General features: G+C 46.8%; 1 protein-coding gene across 1 annotated transcript; it reads right to left on the minus strand.

Moving 5' to 3' along the window:
• Nucleotides 1-6,946: 6,946 nt before the first annotated feature.
• Nucleotides 6,947-11,151, minus strand: LOC121868678 (spore wall protein 2-like). Its single transcript, XM_042369515.1, has 2 exons — nucleotides 10,998-11,151; nucleotides 6,947-9,120 (listed from the first exon to the last, which is right to left on the minus strand). Exons 1-2 carry the CDS (start codon nucleotides 11,149-11,151, stop codon nucleotides 6,947-6,949), a joined length of 2,328 nt encoding a protein of 775 aa, XP_042225449.1.
• Between the last annotated feature and the right edge of the window lie 1,648 nt (nucleotides 11,152-12,799).

Genomic DNA, 12,799 nt, shown 5'->3' on the forward strand with positions numbered 1-12,799 from the left:
CAGTGTACGCAATGCTGACACCATCTGCCGGCCAGGAAGTGTTCGCGGTAGTACTCTTGCACCGTGTCTGTACCTGTGTCTGCATAGTAGGTTCCCAGTTAATACAATACCTGTACTTGTATTGTAACTTAACTTGTAATTTGACTTGTAGCTGTACTTGTTCTTGTAGCTGTACTTGTAAGTGTGTTTATCCTTGTAGTTGTACTTGGATGACATGGAGAAAGTCAGGTACTGTACAGTGTGAAAGTGTGATGAGATGTACTGTGGCTCAAGCAGTGCTGACGTCATCTTTACATTCACCTTCCTTTAGTATGCGAAACGTTGTGAGATGGCCACAGTCTCTCTCTCTCTGTATGTATGTATGTATGTATGTGTGTGTGTGTGTGTGTGTGTGTGTGTGTGTGTGTGTGTGTGTGTGTGTGTGTTAGAGATGTCACATAAAATCTGCCTTTAAAGTCATGAGTTGTTGAAGCACATCAATACTTTATAATCAACTGCACAATACCAGTTATTACGAGGTGTGGGACGTGTCTGTGTTGACCATCTGGCAAAGCTAGTCAGTCAGTCTGTAGGGTCACAAAGTTCATCGGGAGAGAAATGTTAACTTACAAATTCTTTGAACCTCCACGGAGACCCAACTTGATCTGTCATTATTAAGAGTTTGAGACAGAGTTACATACACAATGATACGCCACCTCCCTATGTTATAGTGTGTGTGTGTGTCCTTGACGATGCCTTCATGAGCTGTTGTCAAGCGTCTGTTGTTCACCCTTCACAGTGTGTGTCATCACCCAGGTTACCCCCGTTACAGTGCCTAAAACTGTTTAAACACTGTGCTTGTGGATGGCAGGTCATTGATGTAATATTTATCCTTATACCAATCGTCTTGTTAAAAGTATTTGTACTGTATATTAATTGGTATGACGTAAAGTAACTCATAACCCCGGGATGTTATAAGTTAATGTTTATAATGTTTTACTGAGATATAACAGCTAATTATGTCTTTAAGTTCATATTCTGGGTTAGTTTAGATTAGGTTTGGTTAGATGAGATTAGATTAGATTAGATTACGTTAGGTAAGGTTAGATTTGGTTAGGTCTTAACCACCCTGGCCCAAACCAAACGTGCTGTGGTCCAAACGCCCAAACCTTCGACTGAAAGTGGATATGTAACCAAACTTTTCTGGGTTTGGGAAACAACTATCAGTGGATACCGTCGCCTGAGGACCTGTTTATGAACAACCACCGACCTTGGCACGCACCAGTCTAAACTTGGGTCATACTACACAGTGAGTCCCAACATGAGTGACAGACATACACAAACCTGGCGGGGAGTAATGGGTTGGGTTAGATTGGGTAAAGTTGGGTTGGGTTAGGTTTGGTTGGGTTAGGTTATATTAGGTTCATATCAGTGTGGTTAATCTTCAGGTGAGGTTAGGTGGTTAAATAAAGTAAAGAAAGATATAAACGCCACAACAGTGACAGACCTCATCACCTGTCAAATGTATAGACGCCAGAATAATAACAAACATCATTATGTCTAGTATAAACACTTTAAGTACAGCTTCACCTTAACACTTTATTATTTGCTCACTGGAAATATATCAACGTGTAGTTTAGATTTATAGATCCGGACCTTACAGATACGGTTATTTTCCATAACCCCCAATTATCTTACACACGCACTCCTTCCCGTAACAATACAGACGAGAGCAAGAATTATAAACAATTTAGTTCGAGAGACAAAAATTTAGTATAGTTCCCATTAAAATATATCGATGTTGTTCATAGAAAACGCTAAAATCCCACTCCCCCGATAAGGAGAAATGATCAGTATGAGAAGGTATACTTCTGAAATACCGAGTAATTCACTTTTTACATATTGCTCGGCATATACCACAGAAAGTTTTATATTTTCAGGCGGAATTATTGTTAAAAAAATCTGCGTACCCTAGTTTCCTCCTGTAATAACACTGGACAGTAAAGGTCGTCCCAAAGAACAGACCAACCGCTCGAACGACTCGTAAGCTAATACGCGGTGAAATTATAATGAAAAGTATACAATTAAGAAATAAGCAACTATAATTCACACTCAGCTAGGTATCCTGAGATTAGTTTCGATCATGTAAACTTTGGAAACTTTTGATTATATTCAGTTAGTTTAAATGATATCAGAAGATTCCGTTTTCTTTGTTGATGAATAATTATAGGTCGGATTTTGTTAAATTTAGACAATTTGGTGCGTTAGACAAGGTAGCAGTTATACATGAGAGAGATAGGTCTAAATTAATAATGTCTTGCTGAATATATTGTCCCTGTACTAATTAACACGAGCACCTGTGGCAAGTAGCAGTGTTGTTGTTTTTCGATAAATTTATGGGAAAATGACCACTAACACTGACACGAAATATGACTACCAGTACCCCTTAACCCTGACACAACAAGGGGTGAAAGGGAAGGGATAAAGGAAAGCTATCATATGTATTCTAGTCTAATCCTTGTATACCTAGAGTTATTATTATTATTATTATTGTTATTATTATTATTATTATTATTATTATTATTATTATTATTATTATTATTATTATTATTATTATTATTATTATCATCATTTTTTTTTATTCCTCATGATGACTGACTGACTAACTGGAAATTTTTGGACGATTTTGATGTGACTGTTATATTGAACTGGCTCAACTTGATACCCTATTATGTGATTATGAATGAGGTTCCTTCAGTCAAATCAGTCAAGTAGGGAGTCAGTCGGTAAGGATTAATTACACTGAAATGGCATCACTGACAGTAACTACTGAAGGAGGTGGAGGAGGGGGAGGAGGCAAGTTGGCCTCAAGCACGCACATGAACTTGAGATAAAAGAGAGAGAGAGAGAGAGAGAGAGAGAGAGAGAGAGAGAGAGAGAGAGAGAGAGTGTGTGTTTCTTGGTAAAAGTGTCATACAAATGTACTTCGTGCTCAGTTGAATCGACACAGTGTTTAATATTTGTTTATACCTGCAGTGTTTATGTAAATTGTTTGTTTATATATCCGTACTCTCTGTGTATACATTGTTTGTTTACCTGCACTTCCTATGTACATTATTCGTGTATCTCTCATGTACAGTCTTCGAACACTGCTGGAGACACCTGGCAGCTCAAGGCCGTTTGTTTACTATAGTACGTAGTATAATTTAATACGAAACAACAAAGCCCAACCATTAATTATGCAACAGGGAACTAAGTAACCAATCACCGATAACCTTTTATATTTATTCACAATTTATACTCCGTAGTAAACAAACGGCTTTGAGCTGCCAGGTGTCTCCAGCAGTGTTCGAAGAATCTTGAACGAGACTGTACGTTGTTTTTATTTCTCCACTGCCTGAGTATATTATGAACATTGTTTGTGTACGTGAACCGTTTATACATACATGCTGAACCGATGTAAATTTCTAAGACGATTTTACTGAATTGGTACTATATACAGTATATGTATGTTTGTATGTATGTATGTATGTATGTATGTATGTACAGGTATGTATGTATGTATGTATGTATGTATGTATGTATGTACAGGTATTATGTCTATCATCTGCCTGTCTACCCACTCACTTAACACAGTACCTTGATCACTGACAGCTACTTTGCCCTCCACCCAACACAAAAATTACTGCCAAACTGTGCCTCGCTTTCCCGGTGCCTGATAGTGGGGTGGTGGGTGGTTTGGTGGGTGAGGTGGTGGGTGGGATGGTGTGTGGGGTAGTTGGGGGGTGTTGGGTGGGGGGTAGAAGCAGCCTTGATCCCTACCGTCCTGCCAGCGGGAACTGTTCCTTGCTGCAGCTTGATCGTCCACTGCAGTTTCATGGTTGCAACAGTTGTAGTTGCTCGGCCTGAAGACTGGTTTGAGCGTGTGTGTGTGTGCTGGTTCGCAGGTCCGGCCTTCAGGCAGAACTGAATCGTGTGTGGGCAAACGGCATGGCACGCTCCGCTCGTTCAGTCAGTCTTCCAGGCCGAACTGAGACAATGAGTGATACTGACCTGTGTCTCTTACCTCGTCGGTGAGGTTAAATGGTCATCAGTGCTTGTGTGTCAAGGTCAGCGACTTAACACTGTGGGATTCTGATCATAATGATTGATTTTCTACCAACTGTGTAAACTGACGCCGAGAGGAGCTGTGACACTGACGCCGAGAGGAGCTGTGACACTGACGCCGAGAGGAGCTGTGACACTGACGCCGAGAGGAGCTGTGACACTGACGCCGAGAGGAGCTGTGACACTGACGCACATTGAGAGCTGGACATCTTTGTCTTTATGTTCCTTCTTAATCTCATATTTTAACTCAAAGATTAATAAAGCCTTAAATGTTGACATATATAGAGCTAAAACAGTGGATTAATTAGACTTATTTCAGACTGGTTTGTGTCCTGGGCCAGCTGAGTGACAGGCAGACTACCTCCACTATACCACAACAACAACACTACTGCCCATAGACTCTACCTATTCTTTTTTTTTTACTTTTATCCTCTTCACCACTGATCGCTCGTTAGCCGCTTGGGCGATCGGTGACGTCTCTATTACGCACTGTTGACAAGTACTGGGCATGCACTGGCTTCTGAATGTATCAACCGGCTCCAGTGCTTATCCATTCTGGTCTTGAAAGAACTCACACTCGGTGCCGTCACAACACTCTCTCGCAGATTGTTCCTTGAGTTCACAAATCTCACTCCGAAAAAGTTTGCCCTCACAGTTTTCTGGGCTTGCGGCTTCTTCAACCTTGAGCTGTGACCCCTTGTGGGGCGAGCGTCCGCCAGCTCCAGGTAAGGGCACTCGACTGAGTAGTGCCCTTTGAGATGCTTATACACCTCAATTAGATCTCCCCTTGCCCGTCTGTAGTATAAGCTAGGCAATTTCAGGCGCTCTAATCTCTCAGGGCAGCTGAGGTGCCACCAGTCTGGTGGCCCTCCCTTGGATTTTTCAATCAACTGACAGTCCCTAGCATATCTCGGGGACCAGACGGGGTGACAGTACTCCAGGCGGTGAAGTACTTCACTCTTGAAGATCGTTACGACAGTCCGTCTAGATATCTGAACGACCTTCTAGTAAGACCTAGTAATTTGTTTGCCTGATTTACCTTCTCGCAATGGCCCGAGAACTTCAAGTCATTGTCAACATACACACCTAGGTCCTTCTCACATTCAGTCTCAATTAATACAGTTTTTCGTCCCAATGGAACATATGATACGCCTCCTTACCGTTGGTACGTCCCAGGTGCAGCCTCTTACACTTCGTGACATTGAATCTCAGCAGTCATTTCTTCGACCATTCTTGAAGCTCACAGAGATCCTTCTGCAGCTCTTCACAATCTGCTTGGTTCTTGATTTCCCGAAATAACTTGGCGTCGTCCGCAAACATTTGTATGGAGGAGTGTACAGCGTCAGGCATGTCATTTATGAAACAAACAAACAACAGCAGGCCCAATACACTGCCCTGTGGTACCCCACTTGTGACAGGTACACATGATGATTTCGTGCCATTAATCACCACACACTGCTTGCGGTCATGGAGAACGTCTCCGATCAACGCGAGGACATTTCCCCGAATCCCATACCATTCCAGTTTAATTTTCAGCCTTTCATAGGGTACACTGTCGAAAGCCTTGGCAAAATATAGGTAAATATTGTCGATATTACCATCCCATTCCAGATATATGGGTCCAAATATCCAATACCTTGAGCAATTGTGTTAAACAGGAGCGCCCCGGCATAAAACCGTGTTGGCAATCTTTTACAAGGTTGTTTCGTAGATGTTCCATCGCGCATCTTATATAATGCTCTCAAGTACTTTGTTGGTTAGGCTTACAGGTCTATAGTTATTCGTGGAGTGACGATCGCCTTTCTTGAAGATAGGACTCACATAAGCCATTTTCCAACCTCTCTACTATATACAGGTATATTGAATGAGTGACTCACCATATAATGTGTTGTTGACTAAAACTCTTTGACTCAATCTTAGCTACATTCCTCTTATATGATTAGTTAAGATATTACTTATTCTTATGAAAGTTTATGACTTGAGCTAACCAAATGTATGGGAGTGTGGTGACTATGGAACATTAGCTAGCGGACGATAAGAATTTTACTCTCCATACGTGTTTTTCCAAATGCTCTTGTTCGTGGTAGTTCTCCAACACTGTGCGTCTTGCCAGCGAGAGAGAGACAAATTGTACACAAGCATGAACGTCACGTTATTTCCGTTAATAAGTTACATAGACACACGCAACACTTCACCAACTTAAAATCAATCATAATTAATCCTTTGAGTAAGAAAACTTAACCTTCGTAGTACAGTACGATGTTGTTATATTTAGAGGAGTCAGATATCGTACTCAATAAGTTAAGTCATCGAACTCAAGGGATTAAGACAGGTTAGGTTAGGTTAGACTTAGTTAGGGTAAGTTATTAGATTGAGGGTAGGAGAGGCTAGGTTAAGGTTAGGTACGGTTAGGTTAGATTAGGGTAAAAATGTTTGGTCTCAATAAGGTTAGGGTAAATTAAGTTAGGTTAGGTTAGGTTAAGTTAGATCATGTTAGGTTAGGTTATATCATGTTAAGTTATTTTTATAAATGTATATAATCGCGTCAAATGTTCATAATGTATATTGTGAGGTGAGGCCAGCTGGGTTGGGTTAGGTTTGGCTAAGTGAAGTGAGGCGTCCGTAGGTTAGGTTTGGTTGAATTACGTTAGGTTAAGTGAGGTTAGGTTAGGTTAGGTCAGGTTGGGTTAGGTTAGGTCAGGTTGGGTTAGGTTAGGTTAGCCAGGAGTAACACACGTGGCTGTAGCACCAGAGGTGTTGTCCCTGTGCTCCGGTTGGGGGGCAGGTTTGACCAGACACGGGCCGGCGTGGGTGACTGTCATTGTCGGTGTGTGGTGTTGGCCTTGCTGCTGCTCCTGTGTTATCCTGTGTCCTCCTGTGCTGCTCCTGTGTTTCCTCCTGTGTTTTGTTCCTGTGTTGTCCCTGTGTTGTCTGTGTTTCCTCCTGTGTTTTGTTCCTGTGTTTGTCCTACTGTTGTCCTGTTTTCCTCCCTGTGTTTTGTTCCCTGTGTTGTCCCTGTATATTCCTCCTGTGTTTGTCCTCCCTGTGTTTTCCTCCTGTGTTGTCCCTGTTGTTCTCCTGTGTTTTCCTCCTGTGTTTGTTCCCTGAGTTGTCCCTGTGTATTTCTCCCTGTGTTTTCCTCCTGTGTTTGTCCCTGTGTATTCCTCCCTGTGGTTTCTCCCTGTGTTTTGTTCCCTGTGTTGTCCCTGTGTTTTCCTCCCTGTGTTTTTTCCCTGTGTTGTCCTATGTTGTCCCAGTTTTCCTCCTGTGTTTTATTTCCTTGTTGTCTGTATTCCTCCTGTGTTTTCCCTCCTGTTTCCTCCCTGTGTGTCCCTGTGTATTCCTCCCTGTGTTGTCCTCCCTGTGTTTTCCTCCTGTGTTGTCCCTGTGTATTCCTCCCTGTGTTTTCTCCCTGTGTTTTGTTCCCCTGAGTTGTCCCTGTGCATTCCTCCCTGTGTTTTCCCTCCCTGTGTTGTCCCCTGTGTATTCCTCCCTGTGTTTTCCTCCCTGTGTTTTGTTCCCTGTGTTGTCCCTGTGTTTTCCCTCCCTGTGTTTTTTCCCCTGTGTTGTCCCTGTGTAGTCCTCCCTGTATTCCTCCCTGTGTTTTCCTCCTGTGTTTTGTTCCCTGTGTTGTCCCTGTGTAGTCCTCCTTGTGTTTTGTCTCCCTGTGTAGTCCTCCCCAGTTTTGTCTCCCTGTGTAGTCCTCCCTGTGTTGTCCCTGTGTTTCCTCTCCCTGTGTTGTCCCTGTGTTGTCCCTGTGTATTCCTCCCTGTGTTTTCCTCCCTGTGTTTTGTCTCCCTGTGTTGTCCCTGTGTATTCCTCCCTGTGTTTTTTCCTCCCTGTGTTGTCCCTCCCCAGTTGTCCCTGTGTATTCCTCCCCTGTGTTTCTCCCTCCCTGTGTTTTGTTCCTGTGTTGTCCTTGTGTATCTCTCCCCTGTGTTTTCTCCCTCCCCTGTGTTTTGTCTCCCTGAGTTGTCCCTGTGTAGTCCTCCCTGTGTTTTCTCCCCTGTGTATTCCTCCCCGAGTTGTCCCTGTGTGTAGTCCTCCCTGTGTTTTCCTCCCTGTGTGTATTCCTCCCTGAGTTGTCCCTGTGCATTCCCTCCTGTGTTTTCCTCCCTGTGTTTTGTTCCTCCCTGTGTTGTCCCTGTGTATTCCTCCCTGTGTTTTCCTCCCCTGTGTTTTGTTCCCTGTGTTGTCCCTGTGTATTCCTCCCTGTGTTTTCCTCCCCTGTGTTTTGTTCCCTGTGTTGTCCCTGTGTATTCCTCCCTGTGTTTTCTCTCCCTGTGTTTTGTTCCCTGTGTTGTCCCTGTGTATTCCTCCTGTGTTTTCTCTCCCTGTTGTCCCTGTGTTTCCTCCTGTGTTTTGTTCCCTGAGTTGTCCCTGTGTAGTCCTCCCTGTGTTTTCCTCCTGTGTTTTCCTCCCCTGAGTTGTCCCTGTGTAGTCCCTCCCTGTGTTTTCCCTCTCCCTGTATTCCTCCCTGAGTTGTCCCCAGCATTCTCCCCTGTGTTTTCCTCCTCCCTGTGTTTTGTTCCTGTGTTGTCCCTGTGTATTCCTCCCTGTGTTTTCCTCCCTGTGTTTTTTGTTCCCTGTGTTGTCCCCTGTGTATTCCTCCCTGTGTTTTCTCTCCCTGTGTTGTCCCTATTCCTCCCTGTGTTTTGTTCCCTGTGTTGTCCCTGTAGTCCTCCCTGTGTTTTCCCTCTCCCTGTGTTTTCCTCCCTGTGTTGTCCCTGTGTAGTCCTCCCTGTGTTTTCTCCTCCTGTGTTTTCCTCCCTATGTTGTCCCTGTGTATTCCTCCCCTGTGTTTTCCTCTCCTGTGTTTTGTCTCTGTGTTGTCCCTGTGTAGTCCTCCCTGTGTTTTCCTCCCCTGTGTTTTGTTCCCTGTGTTGTCCCTGTGTATTCTCCTGTGTTTTCCTCCTGTGTTTTGTCTCCCTGTGTTGTCCCTGTGTTTTCCTCCCTGTGTTTTCCTCCCTGTGTTTTCCTCCTGTTTTTGTTCCTGTGTTGTCCCCTGTGTATTCCCTCCCTGTGTTTTCCTCCCTGTGTTTTGTCCCTGTGTTGTCCCTGTGTAGTCCTCCTGTGTTTTCCCTCCCTGTGTTTTCTCTCCTGTGTTTTCTCCTCCCTGTGTTTTCTCCTCCCGTGTTTTGTCCCTGTGTTGTCCCTGTGTAGTCCCTCCTGTGTTTTCCTCTCCCCTGTGTTTTGTTCCCTGTGTTGTCCCTGTGTAGTCCTCCCTGTGTTTTCCTCTCCCTGTGTTTTGTTCCTGTGTTGTCCCCTGTGTTTTCCCTCCCTGTGTTTTTCCCTACTGTGTTGTCCCTGTGTAGTCCTTCCTGTGTTTTCCTCCCTGTGTTTTGTGTTCCCTGTGTTGTCCCCTGTGTTTTCCTCCCTGTGTTGTCCCTGTGTTGTCCCCTGTGTAGTCCCCTCCCTGTGTTTTCTCTCCCTGTGTGTTTTGTTCCCTGTGTTGTCCCTGTGTAGTCCTCCCTGTGTTTTCCTCCCTGTGTTTTGTCTCTGTGTTGTCCCTGTGTAGTCCCCCTGTGTTTCCCTTCCCTGTGTTTTGTTCCCTGTGTTGTCCTTGTGTATTCTCTCCTGTGTTTTCCTCCCCTGTGTTTTGTTCCCTGTGTTGTCCCTGTGTGTTCCCTCCCTGTGTTTTCCTCCTGTGTTTTTGGTTCCCCAGGTCCTGTGTATCTCCTGTGTTTTGTCTCCCTGTATGTCCTCCCCTGTGTTTTTTCCTCCCTGTGTTTTGTTCCCTGTGTTGTCCCTGTGTATTCCTCCCCTGTGTTTTGTTCCCCTGTGTTCCTCCCCGTGTTTTGTTCCCTGTGTATTCTTCCCTGTGTTTTGTTCCCTGTGTTTTGTTCCTGTGTATTCCTCCCTGTGTTTTCTTCCTCCCTGTGTTTTGTTCCCTGTGTATTCCTCTCCCTGTTTTGTCTCTGTGTTTCTTCCTCCTGTGTTGGTCCCAGGTTGTCCTCCCCAGGTTTTCCTCCCCTGGTTGTTCCTCCTGTGTTGTCTCCTGTTGTCCTCCCTGTGTTGCCTCCTGTGTTGTCCTCCCTGTGGTCTTCCCTGTAGTCCTCCCGTGTTGTCTCTCCCTGTGTTGTCTTCCCCGGTGGTCCTCCCTGTGTGTTGTCCTCCCTGTTTTTTCTTCTCTCTCCGTGTAGTCCCTCCTGTGTAGTCCTCCCTGTGTTGTCCTCCCCGTGTAGTCCTACCCGTGTTGTCCCTCCTGTGTAGTCCCTCCCCTGTTGTCCTCCCGTGCTAGTCTCTCCCTGTGGTCCCTCTCCGTGTATTCCTTCCCTGTGTTGTCCTCCCCTGTGGTCTTTCCCGTGTAGTCCTCCCTGGTGTTGTCTTCCTGTGGTCCCTCCCCGTGTGGTCTTCCCGTGTTTTCTCTCCCCTTGTTGTCCCTCCCTAGTGTGGTCCTCCACGTGTTGTCTCCCCTGTGTAGTCCTCCCTGTGTGGTCTCCCCAGGTTGTCCTCCCCTGTGTTGTCCCTCCCCTTTGTTGTCCTCCCCGTGTTGTCTTCCCTGTGTGGTCCTCCCCTGTGTTGTTCTTCCTCAGGTTGTCTTCTCCTGTGTAGTCCTCCCGTGTTGTCCCTCCCCTGTTGTCCTCCCTGTGTTGTTCTCCTGGTGTTGTCTCTCTCCTCGTGTAGTCCCTCCTGTGTTGTCTTCCTGTGTAGTCCTCCCCGTGTTGTTCTTCCCGTATAGTCCTCCCGCTGTGTTGTCCTCCCTGTGTTGTCCTCCCCGTGTTGTCTTCCCCCTGTGTAGTCCTCCCTTGTGTTGTCTTCCTCGTGTAGTCCTCCTGTGTAGTCCCTCCTGTGTTGTCTTCTCCCCAGAGTAGTCCCTCCCCTGTGTAGTCCCTCCCTGTGTTGTCCTCCCGGAAGAGTCTCTCCCCGTGTAGTCCTCCTTGTTGTTGTCCCTCCCTGTGTTTTCTTACCTGTGGTCCTCCACGTGTTGTCTCCGTGTGGTTTCTCTGTGTTCCCTCCCTGTGGTCTTTCCCCGTGGTCCTCCCTGTGTTGTCTCCCTGTGTAGTCCTCCTGATGTCTCCCCGAAAGCCCTCCTGTGTTGTCCTCCCGTTTTGTCTTCCTCATGTTGTCTCTCTCCCTGTGTTGTCCTCCCGTGTTGTCTCCCGTGTAGTCCTACCCGTGCTTGTCCCTCCCCGTGTAGTCCTCCCCGTGTTGTCCTCCCCGTGTGGTCTTCCCGTGTAGTCCTCCCATGTTGTCTTCCCTGTGTGGTCTTCTCCTTGTGTAGTGCCTCCCGTGTTGTCTTTCCCGTGTGGGTCCTCCCGTGTTGTCCCTGTCTCCCTGTGGTTTTGTTGTCTTCCCGTGTTGTCTCCCTGTGTGGTCCTCCCTGTCTCCTGTGGTCTCTCCCTGTTGTCCTCTGTGTGGTCTCGTGGTTCCCTTGTTGTTGTGGTCCTCCCGTGTGGTCTTCCCGTGTGTGGTCCTCCTTGTTGTGTACATTGTCCTCACTTGTTGTCCTCCTGTGGTCTTTACGTGTTGTCTTCCCCGTGTTGTCCTCCTTGTTGTCCTCCCTGTGTTGTCTTCCCTGTGGTCCTCCCGTGTAGGTCCACTCCCCGTGTTGTCCTCCCGTGTGAGATTAGCTACGTGCAGGTCCTCCCCGTGTTGTCTTCCCGGTGTGGTCCTCCCGTGTGGTCTTCCCCGTGTAGTCCCCTCCCACTTGTTGTCCTCCTGTGTTGTCCTCCACGTGTAGTCTCCTGTGTTGTCTACTCGTGTGGCAGACCTTTACGTGTAGTCCTCCCGATGTTGTCTTCCCTGTGGTCCTCCCGTGTAGTCCTCCCGTGTTGTCACTCCCCGTTTGGCCTTACGTGTAGATACTCCCGTGTCTTCCTGTGTGGACCACTCCCGTGTGGTCTTCCCGTGTAAGTCCTCCCAATGTGGTCTTCCCTGTGGTCCCTCCAAGTACATCTTGTGTGATCTCCCCATGTTGTCTCTGTTGTCCTCCACGTATAGTCCTCCCTGTGTTGTCCTCTGATGTGGTGTACGTGTAGTCCTCCCGTGTTGTCTTCCCTGTGTGATTCCTCCCGTGTGGTGCTTCCCCGTGTAGTCCTCCTTGTTGTCCTCCACATGGTCCTCCCGTGTGATCTCCCAAATGTTTGTCCTCCCGTGTGGTCTTCCCCGTGTTGTCTTCCCGTGAGTCCTCCCATGTTGTCCTCCCAGTGTAGTCTTGCCTGTTGTCTCCGTGTTGTCCTCCTCGTGTTGTCTTCCCGACATTTAGTACTCTGGTAGTTTGCATCTTTCCCTGTGTGGTCCTCCAGGGTGTTGTCTTCCCCGTCTTGTCTTCCCGTGTTGTCCTCCCGTGTTGTGTCTTCCCTGTGGTCTCCACATGTTGTCTTCCGATGTGGTCCCTCCCATGTGGGATTCCTCCCATTGGTCTACACTGCTGTGTTCCTCCCGTGTTGTCTTCCCGTCTTGATCCTCCTCGTGTTTGTCTTCCCTGTGGTCCTCCATGTTGTCTTCCCAGTGTAGTCCTCTCAATGTAGTCCTCCCGTGTAGTCCTCCCCGTGTGGTCCTCCCGTGTTGTCTTCCCCGTGGGTCCACTCCCCCGTGTTGTCTTCCTGTGTGGTCCCTCACATTGTTGTCTTCCCCGTCTTGAGTCCCTCCCTGTATTTGTCTTCCCATTCTTAGTCCTCCCGTGTTGTCTTCCTGTGTGGTCCTCCCCGTATAGTCCTCCTGTGTTTGTCTTCCCTGTATTTGTGTCTTCCTCGTGTAGTCCTCCCCA

This window comes from Homarus americanus, unplaced genomic scaffold, assembly GCF_018991925.1.
Source record: "Homarus americanus isolate GMGI-L3 unplaced genomic scaffold, GMGI_Hamer_2.0 scaffold30535, whole genome shotgun sequence".
NCBI lineage: Eukaryota > Metazoa > Arthropoda > Malacostraca > Decapoda > Nephropidae > Homarus > Homarus americanus.